Here is a 20,701-nt window from a genome sequence, read left to right on the forward strand (position 1 = left end):
GGCCACTGCACTCCAGCCTGGGTGACAGAGCGAGACTCCGTCTCAAAAAAAACAAAAAACAAAAAACAAAAAAAAAATTTAAGAGAAAACCTATCACTAAAAGTAATATGACTAACATCAAGAAGAAAACAAGCATGCCTACAATCATTGCTACCTGTCACAATAGGACAAAGGAAGGAAATTATAGGAAGAAAGACTGTGGGCCGGGTGTGGCAGCTCATGCCTGTAATCCCAGCACTTTGGGAGACCGAGGTGGGCGGATCACCTAAGGTTAGGAGTTCAAGACCAGCCTGGCCAACATGGTGAAAACCCGTCTCTACTAAAAATACAAAAATTAGTTGGGTGTGGTGGCACGCCCTGTAATCCCAGCTACTCGGGAGGCTGAGGCAGGAGAATCGCTTGAACCCGGGAGGCGGAGGTTGCGGTGAGCCTAGATTGCGCCACTGCACTCCAGCCTGGGGCATAAGAGTGAGACTTCATCTCAAAAAAAAAAAAAAGAAAGAAAAGATTGTGGAAAAAGAAGAAACTATTACTATTTGCATATGATTAGACTGAACTCAGCCTGCAGACCTTTTTATAACAGCAAAAGACTAGAAATATCATAAATGTCTATTAGTATCGGAATGAATTAGAATGAATGGAATGAATGAATGAATGAATGGAATGCTATGCCACTGTTAAAAAATAAAGAAAAAAAGAACAAGGAAGCTCTTTTTCTTTAGGTACTAACAAAGAAAGAGCTCTAAGACAAATTGTGAAGTGACGCTGGGTGCAGTGGCTCACTCCTGTAATCCCAGCACTTTGGGAGGCCAAGGTGTGTGGACCACTTGAGGTCAGGAATTGGAGATAAGCCTGGGCAACATGGTGAAGCCCCGTCTCTACTAAAAATGCAAAATTCAGCCAGGCATGGTGGTGTGCACCTGTAATCTCAACTACCTGGGAGGCTGAGGTGGGAGAATCACTCGAACCTGGGAGGCAAAGGTTGCAGTGAACTGAAATTATGCCGCTATACTCCAGCCTAGGTGACAGAGTGAGACTCTGTCTCAAATTTAAAAAAAAAATTGTGAAGTGAAAAAAAAAAAAAAAACAGGATGACGAATAGCAGTATGCTTCCATTTCTGTTTTTAAAAAGGGGGCTTGGCTGGGTATGGTGGCTCACACCTATAATCCCAGCACTTTGGGAGGACAAGGTGGGTGTATCACCTGAGGTCAGGAGTTTGAGACCAGCCTGAGTGACATGGCAAAATCCGTCTCTACAAAAAATTACAAAAATTAGCCAGGTATGGTGACACATGCCTACAGTCCCAGCTACTCGGGAGGCTGAGGTGGGAGGGTGGCTTGAGCCCAGGAGGTCGAGGCTGCAGTGAGCCATGGTCATGCCATTGCACTCCACCCTGGGCAACAGAGTGAGACTGTGTCTCAAAAAAAAAAAATTAATTATAAATTTGCTTGCAATATGCATACAAATCTCAAGTGCCATATTAAATACTAATATTATTGGTGACAGTTGGTGAGAACTGATCAGACGGCGCCAAAGACTTTTTAAATGTATTACCTATTCAAAAAAACTTACATAACTTAGTTAAAAATGGTCAAATCTCTTCAATGCAGCCTACCTCAGTTCCCAAGGCCCAATCAGATACAGCTCTCCAAACCTGCCAGTGCTGGTGAATGCCGGGAGTGCCGGCACCCCACAGTGGTTGTGGGAAGAAGGGAAGGGTGCCCTCTCACCTCTATGGGGATGTACAGCATGAATCCTGGCTCTCCTGTGTGCGTCATGCTCATCACCCGGATCCCATTTGCATAGCCCACGCTCATCTCCTGCAGGGACAAAGATAGCAGTCAGCCTGGGCACTCACATTGCTTGTTAAGGCGGGACGCCTGGGGAAACCTTTCATTAGTGCTGCACCCTCTGCTTACTGTTGAGTGAAACAGACGCCAAGGCAAGAATTTCATCCTGAAAGCGGTGAATTTCCAGGTCCTGAGGCACTGAGAATGGAGCACTGCCTCTGTGACACCTCTACTTGCTACTGTTACCATCTCAGGAGTTTTAGCCAAGCTGATGGTGGAGAGTGGAGGGAAGTCTTTGACAAGCACAAAATATTCCTCTTTGCCAGGTCCTTGTGTTAGTCAGGGGTTGCAGGCACAATGAGGACAAGGCGAGTGTCTTCTCTGGGGGACTCAACAGACAAACCCTGGCCACCTGCCATACAAAAGATGATGCCGGATGCCCACAGACATGATTCATCTGCTATCCTGGGGTCAAAGACGGGCTTCTGATTATCAGGACATGTTACATAGATGCTCAGTTCCCTAACGGCGGCCAGTGACGCAATCACTGTTCCTATAAAGGAAAGTGGAAAGTCCCGGACAGCACTGAAGTGAAGTGCTTCCATAGGAGGCTGACAGGATGTGGCACTCGCTGGGTGTTGAGCATACGGGTCACTCCTCCAAGCAGGAGAGCGAACACTGGGAGGGGTCCACTGACGGCTAACAGTGGAGAGTTTACTGTTGCTTCACTTTGCCTCGGAGAAGGAAAACTGTGAAACAATTTGTAGGTGTTACCAACTTTGAGTGAACTTCCAAGAGTCTCCATCAGTAACTGCCTGGAATGCTGGTTACAGGTTGCCAAGATGTCTGTCCGTTTGGCTGTCTCTAATCAGCTGCTTCCTGGGGAGGATTCTGTTGTCATTGCTTTCATTCGATTACAGTTTGTTTCACTCAGCTCTGGTAGCCACTTACAGGAAAGAAAATTATGTAAGAAGTTCAGAGATTCACCTACGCCATTTCTTCTCTGAAGATGCCACAGACACAGAAGTTACTCTGTGTACAGAAAAGAGACCACACCGCATGGAGAGAAGGGACCTAACTTCGACAGGCATTTTTGTGTGCGTCATAATCCTGTAACTTCAAATTTTAATCCAGTGCTACAGAAACCAAAAAGCATACAGACTTTACATTTAGAGAACCTAAATCCACTTCAAAGATATCCTAATGCTTACCAAATAAGGAAAGCTTGGAGTGTAAAAAATAAACAAATAAGGCCAGGCACAGTGGCTAACACCTGTAATCCCAGCACTTTGGGAGGCCTTGGTGGGCGGATCACCTGAGGTCAGGAGTTCAAGACCAGGCTGGCCAACATGGTGAACCCCTGTCTCTACTAAAAATACAAAAAATTAGCAGGGCATGGTGGTGGGCACTTATAATCCCAGCTACTCGGGAGGCTGAAACAAGAGAATCGCCTGAACTCCGGAAGTGGAAGTTGCAGTGAGCCGAGATCTCACCATTGCATGCCAGCCTGCGCAACAAGAGTGAAACTCTGCCTCAAAATAATAACAACAAATAAATATACTCAGTCACTTCTTTGCTAATGAAGGGCAGCACATTTTTTTTTTTTTTTGAGACAGAGTCTTGCTCTGTCACTTAACCTGGAAGGCAATGGTGCAATCTTGTGCAGTAACCTGGAGTGCAATGGCTGCAACATCTGCCTCCCAGGTTCAAGCCATTCTCCTGCCTCAGCCTCCCGAGTAGCTGGGATCACAGGCATGCACCACCACGCCTGGCTAATTTTTGTATTTATTTATTTATTATTTATTTTTGAGGTAGAATCTCACTCAATATATTGCCCAGGCTGGAGTGCAATGGCATGATCTCGGCTCACTACAACCTCCGCCTCCCAGGTTCAAGTGATTCTCCTGCCTCAGCATCCCGAGTAGCTAGGATTACAGGCATGTACCGCCACATCCGACTAATTTTTGTATTTTTAGTAGAGATGGGGTTTCGCCATGTTGGCCAGGCTGGTCTTGAACTCCTGACTTCATGATCTGCCCAGCTCGGCCTCCCAGAGTGCTGGGATTACAGGCGTGAGCCACTGCACCTGGCCAGCGCACTCTTTTATTTGAGACATAGTCTCACTCTGTCACCCAGGTGGAGTGCAGTGGTGTGTTCTCGGCTCACTGCAACCTCTGCCTCCCGGGTTCAAGTGATTCCCGTGCCTCGGCCTCACAAGTAGCTGGGATTATAGGTGTGTGTGACCACACCTGGCTAATTTTTGTATTTTTAACAGAGACAGGGTCTCACCATGTTGGCCAGGCTGGTCTCAAACTCCTGACCTTGGGTGATCCACCTGCCTTGGCCACCTAAAGTGCTGGGACATGAGCCACCTCACCCAGCCAAGACACTCTTTGTGGGTGTTAACACCATAGTAAGAACAGGGAGCTGCCACCACTATGAAAGACACATTCTCTACCCATTTAAAAACAGAACTTTATCAGCACTCACCTTGCAAAAGAGGCTTGGGAAGTGGTCTGGAGTCATAGGGGCATAGGACAACTCGGACAGCACATCCACAGCTCGAGGGCCAATCAGATTGAGGGCTAAATGGAAAAGAACAAGAGATGTCCAGCTCTCCTGCTGAACAGGTGAGCCAATCGGAAAGGTCTACTGTAGACTTGCTCAGCTATAGCCAGGCCTGGGTGCTGAGACCAGGAATACGTCCCTTTGCTTAGGCACTCCAAGGATGGATGCTAAGCACCCCGATTCTGGTGAATACACCTCTGCCAACAGGGCCTGTGAATGCAGCACGGCTGGCCATAACTGCCCACACAATTTCCGTTCTCCTCCTTTTCCCAGCATGGCTAAGTGATGGAAGAAGCCGCAACCCCAAATCAGTACCCGGAGGAGATCTGCCCAACCAAAAAGTATATAGACTTTAAATTCGGAGAAGCTAAACCCACTTCAAAGATATCCTAATGCTTACTACATAAGGAAAGCATTATTCCAGACACTGGTGTTTGGGATATCAGCTTGTGCTAATTACACATCATCCATCCTAAGCCAGGCTAGAACATGACTTTTATTCAGTAACATTCTGTAGTATGCCAATCCAGGAGCAGGATGTAAATCATATTCGCTACTACAAGGAATTGAGAATGAGGCCCTGGGAGAGCAAACGCTGGTGGGGCCAAGGGGCAAGATCAGTTAGGTGGGAGGGCGGGAGGGGTTAAGTTGAGACGGCTGAGGGTGAGAAAATCAGGGAACCAAGTCATCCTTAAAAATTAGGTACTCATGGCTGGGCGCGGTGGCTCAGGCCTGTAATCCCAGCACTTTGGGAGGCCGAGATGGGGCGGATCATGAGGTCAGGAGATCGACACCATCCTGGCTAACATGGTGAAACCCCGTCTCTACTAAAAATACAAAAAATTAGCCGGGCATAGTGGCAGGAGCCTGTAGTCCCAGCTACTTGGGAGGCTGAGGCAGGAGAATGGGACGTGGAGCTTGCAGTGAGCCGAGACTTCGCCACTGCACTCCAGCCTGGGTGAGAGAGCAAGACACCGTCTCAAAAAAAAAAAAAAAGAAAAATTAGGTACTCATTAAAAAAAAAAAAAAACTGGCCGGGCGCGGTGGCTCAAGCCTGTAATCCCAGCACTTTGGGAGGCCGAGACGGGCGGATCACGAGGTCAGGAGATCGAGACCATCCTGGCTAACACGGTGAAACCCCGTCTCTATTAAGAAATACAAAAAACTAGCCGGGCGAGGTGGCGGGCGCCTGTAGTCCCAGCTACCCGGGAGGCTGAGGCCGGAGAATGGCGTGAACCCGGGAGGCGGAGCTTGCAGTGAGCTGAGATCCGGCCACTGCACTCCAGCCTGGGTGACAGAGCGAGACTCCGTCTCAAAAAAAAAAAAAAAAAAAAAAAAAAAACTTTAAAATTTACTCATTCATTCAAAAAATAAATGACCTCCTACATGCAAGCTGTAGGGGACAGAGCAGTGAACAAAACAAATAGAAACCAAAGCACTAACTCATTTCACACTTCACCTACAAAAAGAGGAAGGGGCTGGGCATGGTGGCTCATGCCTGTAATCTGAGCACTTTGGGAGACCAAGGTGGGTGGATTATCTGAGGTCAGAAGTTCGAGACCAGCCTTACCAACATGGTGAAACCTGTCTCTACCAAAAATATAAAAAATAACTCACGCCTGTAATTCCAGCACTTTGGGAGGCTGAGGTGGGTGGATCACGAGATCAGGAGATTGAGACCATCCTGGCTAACATGGTGAAACCCCGTCTCTACTAAAAATACAAAAAATTAGCTGGGCGTGGTGGTGGGCGCCTGTAGTCCCAGCTACTTGGGAGGCTGAGGCAGGAGAATGGCGTGAAACTGGAAGGCAGAGCTTTCAGTGAGCCGAGATCACACCACTGCACTCCAGCCTGGGCGACAGAGCAACACTCTGTCTCAAAAAAAAAAAAAAAAAAAAATTGGCATGGTGGCATGTGCCTGTAATCTTAGCTACTCAGGAGGCTGAGGTAGGAGAATCGCTTGAACCCAGGAGGTAGAGGTTGCAGTGAGGGGGGATTGCACCACTGCATTCCAGCCTGGGCGACAGAGTGAGACTCCATCTCAAAATAAATAAACAAATACATAAATAAATAAATATAATTAAAAATTAGTTGGGTGCAGTGGCATGTGCCTGTGGTTCCAGCTACTCTGGAGGCTGAGGTGGGAGGACTGCTCGAGCCCAGGAGGTTGAGGCTGCAGTGAGTTACGATGGTGCAACTGCACTCCAGCTTGGGCAACAGAGCAAGATCCTGTCTCAAAAAAAAAAAAAAAAAAAAAGTCTTAGAAATCTACTTGCTCTGTTGCCCAGGCTACAGTACAATGGCATGATCTTGGCTCACTGCAACCGCCGCCTCTCAGACTCAAGCGATTCTCCTGCTTCAGCCTTCCAAGTAGCTGGGACTATAGGCGTGCACCATGTCCAGCTAATTTTTTGTATTTTTAGTAGAGATGGGGTTTCATCATGTTGGCCAGGCTGGTCTTGAACCCCCAACCTCATGATCCGCCCACCTTGGCCTCCCAAAGTGCTGCGATTACAGGTGTAAGCCACTGTGTCCAGCCTTCAATTTTCTTTTCTTTTTTTTTTTTTGAGACGGAGTCTCACTTGTCTAGGAGGGAGTGCAGTGGCGTGATCTGGGCTCACTGCAACCTCTGCCTCCCAGATTCAAGTGATTCTTCTGCTTCAGCCTCCCAAGTAGCCGGGACTACAGGCATGTGCCACCATGCCCAGCTAATTTTTGTATTTTTAGTAGAGATGGGGTTTCACCATATAGGCCAAGCTGGTCTTGAACTCCTGAGCTAGTGATCTGCCCACCTCGGCCTCCAAAAGTGCTGGGATTACAGGCGTGAGCCACTGCGCCCTAGAGATCAATTTCCTATGACCAGAGAGCCTCTTCTATGCTAACTCTAATGTTCATTTTTGAGGGTCAAATGTAAAGAAGGCAAACGTGGAAGACATATCTGCATCTGCTGGCCTTTTCCACGTGGCAGAGCCTGAGGCCCCCGTACCTGTGTACTTCCAGGTGACGTCCTCCAGGAGCAGGTTGCTGTCTTTCGGCATGTGTTTCTTAAGCCAAGCCCAACAGTGGACCTGCTGGTCGGTTGGAGAGATCATGAAGAAACTGAAAAGTGAGACCCCAAAATAATCAAAAGCAGGCAGCAGAAAAAGGATCAGGAAACAATCAAATCTTATTTAGTTTCAAAGCAATGAGGCAAACACTAGGAAAAGATTTCTTAGCTTTCACAGAAGGCCAGTAGCACCATTCTAGGATATACCACCTAACAACAAAACAAAATTCTAGCTTCCTGTTAGTGCCAAGAAATTATACAGATTTATTTATGTAAGACATCGGCTGGGCACAGTGGCTCAGGCCTGTAATCCCAGCACTTTGGGAGGCCAAGGTGGGCGGATTGCTTGAGCTCAGGTGTTCAAGACCAGCCTGGCCAATGTGGCAAAATACTATCTCTACAAAATACACAAAAATTGGCTGGGTGTGGTGGTGGCACCTGCGGTCCCAGCTACTTAGAAAGCTGAGGTGGGAGGATCACTTGAGCCCAGGAGGTGGAGGCTGCAGGGATCCATGATCGCATCACTGCACTCCAGCCTGGGTGACAAAGTCAGACCCTGTCTCCAAAAAAAAAAAAAAGACAAGACAAGGCATCTTCTCCCACTAGGGTACAGAATCTGGTGGGCTTTTTAAAATTTTTCTCCTGGTAATTTCTTTTTGTTTAGGACTGCTAATAAACTGGTTTTGATTTCATGTAATGATTCTTAGTCCCTGGGATTTATGGTTCCTGGAGAAGCTCCTGAGAGCCTCTGCTACCGTACCCCTAAGGAATCAATGTGTTGGAGGGAGCAGAGAGGACGGCAGCTCATCTCACCTGCGCTTGTTCAGTCGTGCTATGCTGCAGTCATTTTCATACCCTCCACCCTCGTTGAGCATGCCGGTATGCACAATGTGGCCCACAGGCACATCCAGGTCATTGGAAAAGAGGTACTGTAGAACTTCTAATGCCTGATCCCCAGTGGACTGCAGGGTTAGGGAATGAAACAAGAGAGAGTGAGCGTGAGAGCACCTGGCTGGGCCACATGGCCCCAACAGCAATGAACCTCACTGAGAAAATTCAATCAGCCAATTCCCACGTGACAACATTTGCAGACGTACTCCACTGCAAGAAGCTCCAGGCAATGCTAGCTATTGATTCTTACGATAAACAGGCCTCTCTAGCAAATCAAAAATCTGAAACAAGGAGCTAAAATTTTAGAAAAATGTTACGATACAGATGAAACACAAAAATATACCAGAATTCTTAAGAAATCAGTTTTTTGTTTTTGTGTTATTTTTTAGATGGAGTCTCACTCTGTTGCCCAGGCTGAGTGCCGTGGCACAATCTCAGCTCACTGCAACTACCACCTCCTGAGTTCATGTGATTCTCCTGCCTCAGCCTCCCTACTAGCTGGGATTATAAGTGCCCGCCACCACGCCTGGCTTTTTCTTTCTTTTTTTTTTTTTTTGAGACATTCGTTCTTGTCACCCAGGCTGGAGTGCCACGGTGCAATCTCAGCTCACTGCAGCCTCCATCTCCTGGTTTCAAGCAATTCTCCTGCCTCAGCCTCCCAAGTAGCTGGGATTACAAGTGCCCGCCACCACGCCTGGCTAATTTTTTGTATTCTTGGTAGAGACGGTTTCGCCACGTTGGCCAGGCTGGTCTTGAACTCCTGATCTCAGGTGATCTGCCCGTCTTGGCCTCCCAAACTGCTGAGATTACAGGTGTGAGCCACCACTCCTGGCCATAATTTTTGTATTTTTAGTAGAAACGGGCTTTCACCATCTTGGCCAGGCTGGTCTCGAACTCCTGACCTCAGGTGATCCATGCCCCCTTGGCCACCCAAAGTGCTGGGAATACAAGCATGAGCCACTGCACCCACTCAGGAATCAGTTTTGAAGAAGAAAAACAAAAGGCATTCAATAAATATGCAGTTTCCTAATCCATTATTTTGGTTCCCAAATACTTACTGTTATCTCAAACTTTGTGAAAGAGGACATGTCAATGACACACACAGCTTCCTTACAGCACTTGACTTCAGACTCCACGATGTCAAACCAATCTGGCTTATAGAAAGTCTTGCTCTGCTCCAATGCCAGGAGGTCTACGGAATGGAAAAATCACAAGGTGGAAAGAAAATGAGGGAACTTACACTGGGGAGTCTCCCTGTAGAGTTTAGTGTAGTTCAGGTGGTTCTTATTCTTCTGTAACACATTCTAGCTTATGCACTTGAAAATACATTTTATTAATTCCCAGTACAAAAAAAAAAAAAAAAGAGCAAAAATGAGAATGTGACTTCTTACCCTTGTCAGGGGGAACAAAGTACTTTGGCCTCTCAAATCCGTGTTTCTCCATCCACCTGGCTCCCTGTGCATCCAGCCGGTCGTAGAGAGGAGAGGTGCGTAACTGCCTACCGGTCTGGAAGTCCCAGCGGGGAACCTTCAGATCATACATCAAAGCTAGACAGACAAGAGTAGTCTATCAAAGCCCAAGACACAGATTCGCGACCTGAGTAGCCAATATCCACTAGACTCTGAAGTTGTTTCTATTCAAAAGAGCTTTCCAGGCTAACGTAGTCTTTTTTTTTTTTTTTTTGGAGATGGAGTTTTGCTCTTGTTGCCCAGGCTGGAGTACAGTGGCACAATCTCGGCTCACCGCAACCTCCGCCTCCTAGCTTTAAGCGATTCTCCAGCCTCAGCCTCCCGAGTAGATGGGATTACAGGCACGCGCCACCGTGGCAGGCTAATTTTTTGTATTTTTAGTAGAGATGGGGTTTCTCCATGTTGGTCAGGCTGGTCTCAAACTCCTGACCTCAGGTGATCTGCCTGCCCCGGCCTCCCAAGTGCTGGGATTACAAGTGTGAGCCACTGTGCCCAGCCCAATTTCCAGGCTAATGGAGTCTAATTTTCAAAATTACCGAGTGTATCAGGCATGCTCCAGAAGGAAAGACAATCCTGACAAGCTGCTGTCGTCCCTCCCTGGAGGTACAGAGCTACGTGTCACGGCATGACACGGCCTGTATTCACATTCAGCATTCCACATTAGTTGGGAGAAAAGTCAGGGTCCTAAACCTTGCTAAGCTTCATAGCAGAGATGAAGGTTACTAAGTGGGACACAGGTGGTAACAAAGTGCGAAAAAACAGCACTCAATTCTTCATTGTGCCTGTGTTAGGATCTCAGACCTATTATAGACATTTCCTCCCTGATAACTCACTTCTCAAGTGAAAGGTTATGTATTATAGCTTGATTAGGTGGCTCTGAAATCTGAGAAGTTACATTCTATTGTACCAATGACATTATTCACACAACAAAGCTAGGGTCAGTATTCGTTTCTCTTAGGCCAGGAGCAGTGGCTCATGTCTGTAAACCCAGCACTTTGGGAGTTCAAGGAGGGCAGATCATGAGGTCAGGAGTTCGAGATCAGCCTGGCCAACATGGTGAAACCCTGTCTCTACTAAAAATACATAAATTAGCCAAGCATGGTGGCAGGCACCTGTAATACCAGCCACTCGGGAGGCTGAAGCAGGAGAACTGCTTGAACCCAGGAGGCAGAGGTTGCAGTGAGCCGAAATTGTGCCACTGCACTCCAGCCTGGGCAATAGAACAAGACTGTCTCGGGCCGGGGCGGGGGGGATTCATTTCCCTTAATGTCCAATCTTCAACAACAACAAGTAAAAAAAAAGCCAGAAAAGTGTGATCTGTGGTCCCTTGCAAAGAGAAGACCTGATCTCACACCATTCCAAACAAAAGGTACATCAAGGCTGGGGGAGGCTGGGAGACAGAAGGAAGCCAGGTGGGGTTCTCTGCATGGTGACAATCTGTCCATATCCTGGTACTTTAGGTTCTACCTTCCCCATTTTCTTTTCTTTTCTTTTTTTTTTTTTGAGACGGAGTCTCACTCTATCGCCCAGGCTAGAGTGCAGTGGTACGATACTGGCTCACTGCAACCTCCGCCTCCCAGGTTCAAGTGATTGTCCTGCCTCAGCCTGCCAAGTAGCTGGGATCACAGGCACGTACCACCACACCTGGCTACATTTTTATATTTTTAGTAGAGACAGGGTTTTGCCATGTTGGTCAGGCTAGACCTCCTGACCTCAAGTGATCCGCCCACCTCGGCCTCCCAAAGTGCTGGGATTACAGGCATAAGCCACCGCGCCTGGCACCTTCCCTATTTTCTATGTGTCTGCCATTTCTATTTCATGAGAATTGGAGAAGGTTACCAAAAGTGTCCTATCACCAAGGAGAAGCTCAAGCTCAATTATGATTTGCACAGGTTCCAAAGTAACGATAGGTGGGGAAATCTAGGCTTATAATAGTTCACCTTTAAAAAAAAAAAAAACAACTTTCATTTTTTATTTTTTTGAGACAGGGTCTCAGTCCCACTGCCCAGACTGGAGTATGTAGTGGCGCCGTCATGGCTCACTACAGCCTTAACTTCCCCAGGTGATTCGCCTACCTCAGCCTCCCAAGTAGCTGGGATTTTAGGTGTGGCTAGATTAGAAAAATTAGATGGCTAATTTTTTGGTTTTGGTTTTAGTACAGACAGAGTTTTGCTACATTGTCTAGGCTGGTCTCAAACTCCTGACCTCAAGTGATCTGCCTCCCTCAGCATCCCACAGTGCTGGGATTACAGGCATGAGCCACCACGCCCAGCCAAGTTCAACATTTTAACCAAAGTATTTGCTAAAATTAAAGAACCTTAGCAGTTAAACATATCGCTGTTAGGCCCTTCATCTCCATGGATGTACATCCTCTTCCCAGGCCAAAAGTGAGCACTCAGGCATTAAAGGCCATCCAGAGTCCTCACCATCAATGTTGTTCAACTACCAAACTAACAGTTTACTTGTAACCAAGAATGGTGGTCACAGCCAACACAGCAACTTAGTGCTGAGCATAAGTATATCCAAAATATTTAGATATCATTTGGCAAAGTCTGAGAACAGCTCCTCAGTACAGGAAAATGAAATTACAACTTGAACCCACATGGTTTAGTTCAATTCCTGATACAAAAGCTTTCTAAGGGTTTCCTAGAAAATAAATCAGAGATCAAGGTAGAATAACAAATTAAGACGAAGTGGCCAATCCTTCAAAGTTGCAGCAGGGTGAGAACAAGGGAGTGAGAGCAGGAATGTATGTTTTGTATTTATATGAGAAGTGGTTCCCAATCTCGCTGCTGTAGGGTGGATTAACGATGAAAGTCACTCACGGAAGCCTGAAGCTCTGAGAATAACGTGGAAAAATTCTCTGACTTGGAAAGAAAAAACTAAGTGGGGAACGAGAAAGCATTTTCTCAAAAAAAAAAAAGTGGGAGTGAGAAAGCATTCACTTCGACATAGGGGCTCTCAAGGCAAACTGGGAAGAATGCATTGCTTAGAATATTTAGGAAGCTGCTATGTACCATCTGTAAATCCTATTCTACTTTCTTGTTCCCAAAAGGAAACAAGGTCTGATGCACTGAAGAAAATGTTATGTATATATCACGAGGTGCTTAAAGCCCCTTACTCAGGCCTGAAACAGTCAAATCAGATGCCCAACTCAAAGCGCTTGTTAAAGAACTGAGGAAAACTTTGCTCCTTCTGAATGACAACACGGACCACCGGGAAGACACCTGCAACTAGGAGCAACTGCGATAATGCTTCACTTACGCATGACTTCCATGACCCGGTGGCGCAGAAAGGTACGGCTGCTCTGGAGGGCTCCAAAACGTTTCAGGTCCAATTCCCAAACGTTTTCTGAGGGATAACCATGTACCATCCATTCGGCAAGGTACCTATATAGACAAAGGGCACTTGTTGGGGCTCAGGTGTGAGATTTGAGAAGATAAAACTAATTTCTACAAATTGAGAACTAATAGAATCAAAAGACCCTAAATTGCCACAGACCAGTTGAATGGTTTTGGGCAATTTCCTTAACTTTTCTGGAAGAAACGAACATGGGTCTGTGTACTGCTCTGAAAAGACTACTATGAGGATTTTACCCCAGATGATAAGATTCCCTAGGAGGTATTTAACATATAAGCTGGCCAGACACATTGGCTGATGCCTGTAATCCCACAACTTTGGGAGGCTAAAGCAGGGGACTGCTTGAAGTCAGGAGTTTGAGACCAACCTGGGCAACATAACATAGTAAGACTCCGTCTCTACAAAAAAAAAAAAAAGTTTCAACGTGAGCCGGGTGGCTCACGCCTGTAATCCCAGCACTCTGGGATGCCAAGGCAGATGGATCACCTGAGGTCAGGAGTTCGAGACCAGCCTGACCAATGTGGAGAAACTCTGTCTCTACTAAAAATACAAAAATTGGTCAGGTGTGCTGGCACACGCCTGTAATCCCAGCTACTCAGGAGGCTAAGGCAGGAGAATAGCCTGAACCCAGGAAGTGGAGGTTGCAGTGAGCCGAGATCATGTCACTGCATTCCAGCCTGGGCGACAGAGGAAGACTCTGTCTAAAAAACAAACCGTGTATTACCTAGTTCAGATACCTACCTCAATCAACATACTTGGCTACCAAACTCAAATACACACTCAAATGACCAATATTTGTTACAACTGAAAAAGTATAAAAGAATATCCCACAGGATCTGTGGCTAACTCCAAAAGATGAGTTGCAAAAACATTTTGCTAGATGACATTTCTGGAACATGGGGAGTCTCCCATGCAGGGGACAACTCCAAAATTACATGTATCTTCTTATTAGTCTTAACATACTAGATTAAATATACCACACATCATATTAACAAGTAATTCTAGAAGGGAAGAGACCCAGCAAGCTGACTTATGTTCACAGCTGACTCTGAGGGAGAAAGACTTACTTTCCGGCTCCTCCACCAAATGAAAGGCCAGCAGAGTTCATTCCTGCCAGGACAAAGTAGCCCTGCACTGCAGGAGACTCGCCCATGATGCATCTCATGTCTGGTGTGAAGGTCTCTGGGCAATTCACCAACTTCATGATCTCCAGAGTCTCTAATTCTGGCATCCTCCTCAGAAGGGAACTCAACAGAGGCTCTGAGCAATAACAACAAACCCAAATAGAGTTCTCACCTTTAAGGAATTAAACCACTTTCAACCCTCTACTTTTTTACTCCCTCTCCTTTCAGAAAATCTCTTGAAAAAAAATTTTTTTTTTTTGAGATGGAGTCTCACTCTGTCGCCCAGGTTGGAGTGCAGTGGCACGATCTCAGCTCACTGCAACCTCTGCCTCCCAGGTTCAAGCGATTCTCCTGCCTCAGCCTGCCAAGTAGCTCGGATTACAGGCTCGCACCACCATGCCTAGCTAATTTTTGGTATTTTTAGTAGAGACGGGGTTTCGAACTCCTGACCTCAAGTGATCTGCCCGCCTCAGCCTCCCAAAGTGCTGGGATTATAGGCATGAGCCACTGTGCCCAGCTGAAAGAGATTTTTTTAAAGACGAGCCAACTGGCCATTTATCACAAAGAAGAAACCTTGGTAGAATTACAGGATACAGCTGCAAAATACTTGGTATAAAGACTGAGGAAAAAAGATACTGGTTAGAAAGGAAAGCAGCATAGAATAGCAAGTAAAATATAGCTACAGATAATAATCTCGAAGGGATCAGTGTGAGTGGAAACGCTCTTAAATGGCAGCCACAGAGATTTTAATAAAAGGTAATATTCTGAGCTGGGCACGGTGGCTCACGTCTGTAACCATAGTACTCTGGGGCCAAGGTGGGCGGATCACTTGAGGTCAGGAGTTCAAGAGCAGTCTGGCCAAAATGGCGAAGCCCCGTTTCTACTAAAAAATACAAAAATTAGCCAGTTGTGATGGTGGAAGCCTGTAATCCCAGCTACTTGAGAGGCTGAGGCAGGAGAATCGCTTGAATCTGAGAGGCGGAGGTTGAAGTGAGCCGAGATTGTGACACTGCACTCCAGCCTGGGTACCAGAGTGAAACTCCATCTCAAAAAGAAAAAAAAAAGGCAATGTTCTGCATTGGAATAGCTGCAAAAGACAGACTTTCACCCTGCTTTAAAGGAAATCTACCATTAGGGCAAATTCAGTGGGATAGCAGGAAAAAGATGAAACAAGACCAGAACTGGATAATGGGTACATGGGGGCTCATCACACTACTCTCGCCAGGTTTATTTAGTAGAGACACAGTCTCTAGTCTCGCCATGTTGCCCAGGCTGGTCTTGACTTCCTGGGCTCCAGTGATCCTCCCAAAGTGATGGAATTACAGGTGTAAGCCACTGTGCCCAACTTCTATCCACTTTTAAAAGTTTGAAATTTCCCATAAAAATTTATTTTAAAAAAAAGCCCATCAAGGGTCAGAGAGAAATTCTTCATTAGAGACTATTTCATATCTTTTTAATTTGGAACTAGGTAACTATATTCTTTTTTTTGAGGCGGAATCTCGCTCTGTCACCCAGGCTGGAGTGCAGTGGCGGGATCTCGGCTCACTGCAAGCTCCGCCTCCCGGGTTCACGCCATTCTCCTGCCTCAGCCTCCCAAGTAGCTGGGACTACAGGCGCCGCCACCACGCCCGGCTAATTTTTTTGTATTTTTAGTAGAGACGGGGTTTCATTGTGTTAGCCAGGATGGTCTCGATCTCCTGACCTCGTGATCCGCCCGTCTCGGCCTCCCAAAGTGCTGGGATTACAGGCTTGAGCCACCGCGCCCGGCCGGTAACTATATTCTTATTCTTATTCTTTTTCTTTTTTTTTTTTTGAGACAGTCTCGCTCTGTCGCTCAGGCTGGAGTGCAGTGGCATAATCTCAGCTCACTGCAAGCTCCGCCTCCCAGGTTCATGTCATTCTCCTGCCTCAGCCTCCCAAGTAGCTGGGACTACAGGTGCCCACCACCACGCCCAGCTAACTTTTTCTATTTTTTAGTAGAGACAGGGTTTCACTGTGTTAGCCAGGATGGTCTCGATCTCCTGACCTCGTGACCGCCTGCCTTGGCCTCCCAAAGTGCTGGGATTACAGGCGTAAGCCACCATGCCCGGCCAATTTTTTTTTTTTTCAGATGGAGTCTTGCTCTGTCACCCAGGCTGGAGTGCCGTGGTGTGACCTCAGCTCACTACAGCCTCTGCCTCCTGGGTTCCAGCGATTCTCCTGCTTCAGCCTCCTGGGTAGCTGGGGTTACAGGTGCACGCCATCACGCCCAGCTAATTTTTATATTTTTAGTAGAGATGGGGTTTTACCATGTTGGCCAGGCTGGTCTCAAACTCCTGACCTCAGGCGATTCACCCGCCTCAGCCTCCCAAAGTGCTGGGATTACGGGCCTTAAAGGCCAGGTGCAGTGGCTCATGCCTGTAATTCCAGCACTTTGAGAGGCTGAGGCAGGTGGATCACTTGAGATCAGGAGTTCAAGACCACCCTGGCCAAACAGTGAAACCCCATCTCTACTAAAAACACAAAAATTGGCTCTGTGTTATGGTGTGCGCCTGTAATTCCAGCTACCCAGGAGGCTGAGGCAGGAGAACTGCTTGAACCCAGGAGGCGGAGCATGCAGTGAGCTGTGATTGCACCACTGTACTCCAGCCAGGGCAACAGAGTGAGACTCCATCACAAAATGAATGAACGAATACATAAATAAATAAAATTATTTTAAAATTTAATAAAACACTACACTAACAAAACAATTCTGAAAAACAAACCAAAAATAATTCTGTTTTTTTTGTTTGTTTGTTTTTTGAGACGGAGTCTTCGCCCAGGCTGGAGTGCAGCAGCGCGATCTAGGCTCACTGCAAGCTCTACCTCCTGGGTTCACGCCATTCTCCTGCCTCAGCCTCCAGAGTAGCTGGGACTACAGGTGCCCGCCACCACGCCCAGCTAATTTTTTGTATTTTTAGTAGAGACGGGGTTTCACCGTGTTAGCCACGATGGTCTCGATCTCCTGACCTCATGACACACCCGCCTCGGCCTCCCAAAGTGCTGGGATTACAGGCGTGAGCCACCGCACCCAACCAATATTTCTGTTTTCTAAAGAGCACTTCAATTTTATATGAAGTCCTACTGAAAGCAGTCTCCTCCTAAAACCTCAGCAATGATTTTAGATGAATAAAGAATAAGCAGGGGTCAGGCATGGTGGCTCATGCCTGTAATCTCAGCACTTTAGAAGGCCAAGGTGGGCAGATCTCCTGAGGTCAGGAGTTCAAGACCAGCCTGACCAACATGGAGAAACCCCATCTCTACCAAAAATACAAAATTAGTCAGGCATGGTGGCACATGCCTGTAATCCCAGCTAATCAGGAGGCTGAGGCAGGAGAATCACTTGAACCCAGGAGGCAGAGGTTGTGGGGAGCCGAGATCACACCATTGCACTCCAGCCTTGGCAACAAGAGTGAAACTCCATCTCAAAAAAATAAAATAAAATAAAAAAGAAGAGCTGGGCACAGTGGCTCACGCCTATAATCCCAGCACTGTGGGAAACCAAAGCAGGCAGATCACTTGGGGCCAGGATTTCAAGACCAGCCTGGCCAACACGGTAAAACCCTGTCTTTACTGAAAATACATAAACTAGCTGGACATGTTGGTGCACGCCTGTAATCCCAGCTACCCAAGAGGCTGAGGCATGAGAATCACTTGAACCTAGGAGGTGGAGGTTGGACTGAGTCAAGATTGTGCCACTGCACTCCAGTCTGGGTGACAGAGCAAGACGCTTATCTCAAAAGAAAAAAAAGGCCAGGGGCAGTGGCTCAAGCCTGTAATCCCAGCACTTTCTGAGGCCAAGGCAAGTGGATCACCTGAGGTCAGGAGTTCAAGACCAGCCTGATCGACATAGCAAAACACCCGTCTCTACTAAAAATACAAAAATTAATTGGGCATGGTGGCAGGTGCTTGTAGTCCCACCTACTCTGAAGACTGAGGCAGGAGAATCACTTGAACCGGGGAGGCAGAGGTTGCAGTGAGCCAAGATCGCATCACTGCACTCCAACCTGGGCAACAGAGCAAGACTCCATCTCAGAAAAAAAAAAAAAGCAGCTGGATATGATGGCTCATGCCCGTAATCCCAGCACTTTGGGAAGCTGAGGCAGGAGGACTGACTGAGCCCAAGAGTTCGAGACCAGCCTGGGTAACACAGCAAGACCCCATCTCAACAAAAAATTTAAAAATCAGCTGGGCGTGGTGGCAAGCACCTGTAGTCCCAGCTACTTGGGAGGCTGATGTGGCAGCATCGCTTGAGCTCCCTAATTTGAGGTTACAGTGAGCTATGATCATGACATGGCACTCCAGCCTAGATGACAGGGCAAGACCCCATCTCACACACACACAAAATGGTAGAGACGACTACACACACACAAAGGGCTAGGCACAGTGGCTCACGTCTATAACCTTAGCACTTTGGGAGGCCAAACTGAAAGGATCACTTGAGCCTCGGAGTTCGAGATCAGCCTGGGCAACATGGCAAGACCATGTTCTTTTTTTTCTACCAAAAAGAAAAAAATATAAGCTGAGACCAGGAGTTTGGGGCTACAGTGAGCTGTAATTATAATTGTGCAACTGCACTCCAGTCTGAGCCACAGAGCAAGGCTCTGTCTCAAGAAATAAAAAAAAAAAAGTAAAACTAAGAATCAAATAAAATTTAATAAGAATAAGCCAAATGTCCAGTAAACAAGATTTTAGCCCCCTGAATCTGCTACCTAGTAACTTCATCCTTAGACCGGGCAAACTCATCGTCTGTAACCACTGTTGTACCCCATGGCGTTGTTATAATCATTAAACAAGCAACTATTCTTGAAAATACTTTGATAAATATAACATCTTAGACAAATATAAGGCAGTACTGTTGGCCGGGCGCGGTGGCTCAAGCCTGTAATCCCAGCACTCTGGGAGGCTGGACGGGTGGATCACAAGGTCAGGAGATCGAGACCATCCTGGCTAATACGGTGAAACCCCGTCTCTACTAAAAATACAAAAAAAAACTAGCCGGGCGAGGTGGCGGGCGCCTGTAGTCCCAGCTACTCGGGAGGCTGAGGCAGGAGAATGGCGTAAACCCGGGAGGCGGAGCTTGCAGTGAGCTGAGATCCGGCCACTGCACTCCAGCCTGGGCGACAGAGCGAGACTCCATCTCAAAAAAAAATAAAAAAAAAGGCAGTACTGTTATAATGTAGTTCACATACCAAAGTGATCCCAGTCTTCCTGTAGATTCTGAATCTCCAGCTGGTTCTTGCCCTCAGTGAAAATTGGTTTCGGGTTCTTCTCAAAGCCCCCAGACAAGATGCCACCCTGCCAGTTCCGAATATAAATTCTTCCATCAGCATCCACAATAGCTGAGGAGAAATGACATGGAGTGGGGAGTGGAAGAAAAAACAAGGGCTTAGAGGCAAGTTAGTTTTCTAAATAGACAGAAAAACCAAACAAAAACACCCATCCCATTAATGGCTTTATTAATGAAAGAACATTCACTGAACACAAACATTCATTAGCTTTAAAGTACCTTTTGAGGTCATGGGGGAAGATCCTCCCATTTAGACTTTCAGTGGAGACTGTTTCTCTGATTATCCCTTTCCTAGAAGCTTTGACTAGACCCCACAAACAAACCACATAACTCCCACTGTGCCAAGCGAAAGTTTAACAGAAAGGGGGATTGCAGAGCCCATTCTAGGCATGAAGACCATCAAAAGGATGTGAGAACCCTCTCCTAGAGTGCTTGGAACCACTAACTCACCTAAGTCTATTGTTTACCTATGACGTTTCTACAATCTATAGCATTCAAGTCAAAAAGTCAACATGACAGTCCAAATATTCTCAATGACCTCTGTTTAGGACTAAAATTAGCTTGCAAAATGAAAATAAAAACAAAAAAATTTATTAATGGAAATTTTGGCCATCCTTTCATAAAAAGTTAATAAAGAAAAGTCAGAATTGGGTCCACCTCCCTGTAACATGCTCTAGAAATGAAAGACTCTTTCAGACACAGTCTGTCCTTAGCAGAAAGTTTTCCTTTTCAAAGGACAGGATACTGGCAAAGAAACAAGATTTTTTTAAAAAGTGCAAGTCCTCACTTGGTGTGCTGCTCTGCAGAGGGGTCTCCAAGGGGCGAGTCAGGAGGTAGAAGTGTTCGCAGGCATGTAGCGGGATACTAACCGGCTCCTCGTTGGACAGACCCAGCTCGTATGCCCACTACAAATGGACAGGTTTTGTAGGTGGGAAGAGGAACAGAAATACAAATGAGCAAGTTCAGCCTCTTGAGATTAATTCCAAGTGGCTTATGTGTGCTCTTGCTACAGTGTCAAGTGTGGGAAGTCAGCCTGCTTTAGTTCAATTATTTGGATGGGGAGCAATACTACATTTTTTCAGCCGTAGAAATTACTTTGAGATCAAAGGAAGAGATATTTACCAGCTAGTCAAAGGAGCTCATG

The 20,701-nt window shown here is 46.6% G+C and overlaps 1 protein-coding gene across 2 annotated transcripts in view; it reads right to left on the reverse strand.

The window, feature by feature from the left end:
- The window catches only part of PDPR (pyruvate dehydrogenase phosphatase regulatory subunit), a 46,993-nt gene that overhangs the window by 7,401 nt on the left and 18,891 nt on the right, over nucleotides 1-20,701 (reverse strand). For both annotated transcript variants that reach the window (XM_025371484.1, XM_025371485.1), the window contains 10 exons: nucleotides 20,345-20,462; nucleotides 19,460-19,609; nucleotides 14,193-14,385; nucleotides 13,030-13,154; nucleotides 9,688-9,843; nucleotides 9,355-9,488; nucleotides 8,219-8,367; nucleotides 7,346-7,458; nucleotides 4,282-4,376; nucleotides 1,732-1,821 (listed from right to left, as the gene is read on the reverse strand). In XM_025371484.1, coding sequence (XP_025227269.1) covers nucleotides 1,732-1,821; nucleotides 4,282-4,376; nucleotides 7,346-7,458; nucleotides 8,219-8,367; nucleotides 9,355-9,488; nucleotides 9,688-9,843; nucleotides 13,030-13,154; nucleotides 14,193-14,385; nucleotides 19,460-19,609; nucleotides 20,345-20,462 — 1,323 coding nt within the window. The remainder of the gene's footprint in view (nucleotides 1-1,731; nucleotides 1,822-4,281; nucleotides 4,377-7,345; nucleotides 7,459-8,218; nucleotides 8,368-9,354; nucleotides 9,489-9,687; nucleotides 9,844-13,029; nucleotides 13,155-14,192; nucleotides 14,386-19,459; nucleotides 19,610-20,344; nucleotides 20,463-20,701) is intronic.

This window comes from Theropithecus gelada, chromosome 20 (genome assembly GCF_003255815.1).
Source record: "Theropithecus gelada isolate Dixy chromosome 20, Tgel_1.0, whole genome shotgun sequence".
NCBI lineage: Eukaryota > Metazoa > Chordata > Mammalia > Primates > Cercopithecidae > Theropithecus > Theropithecus gelada.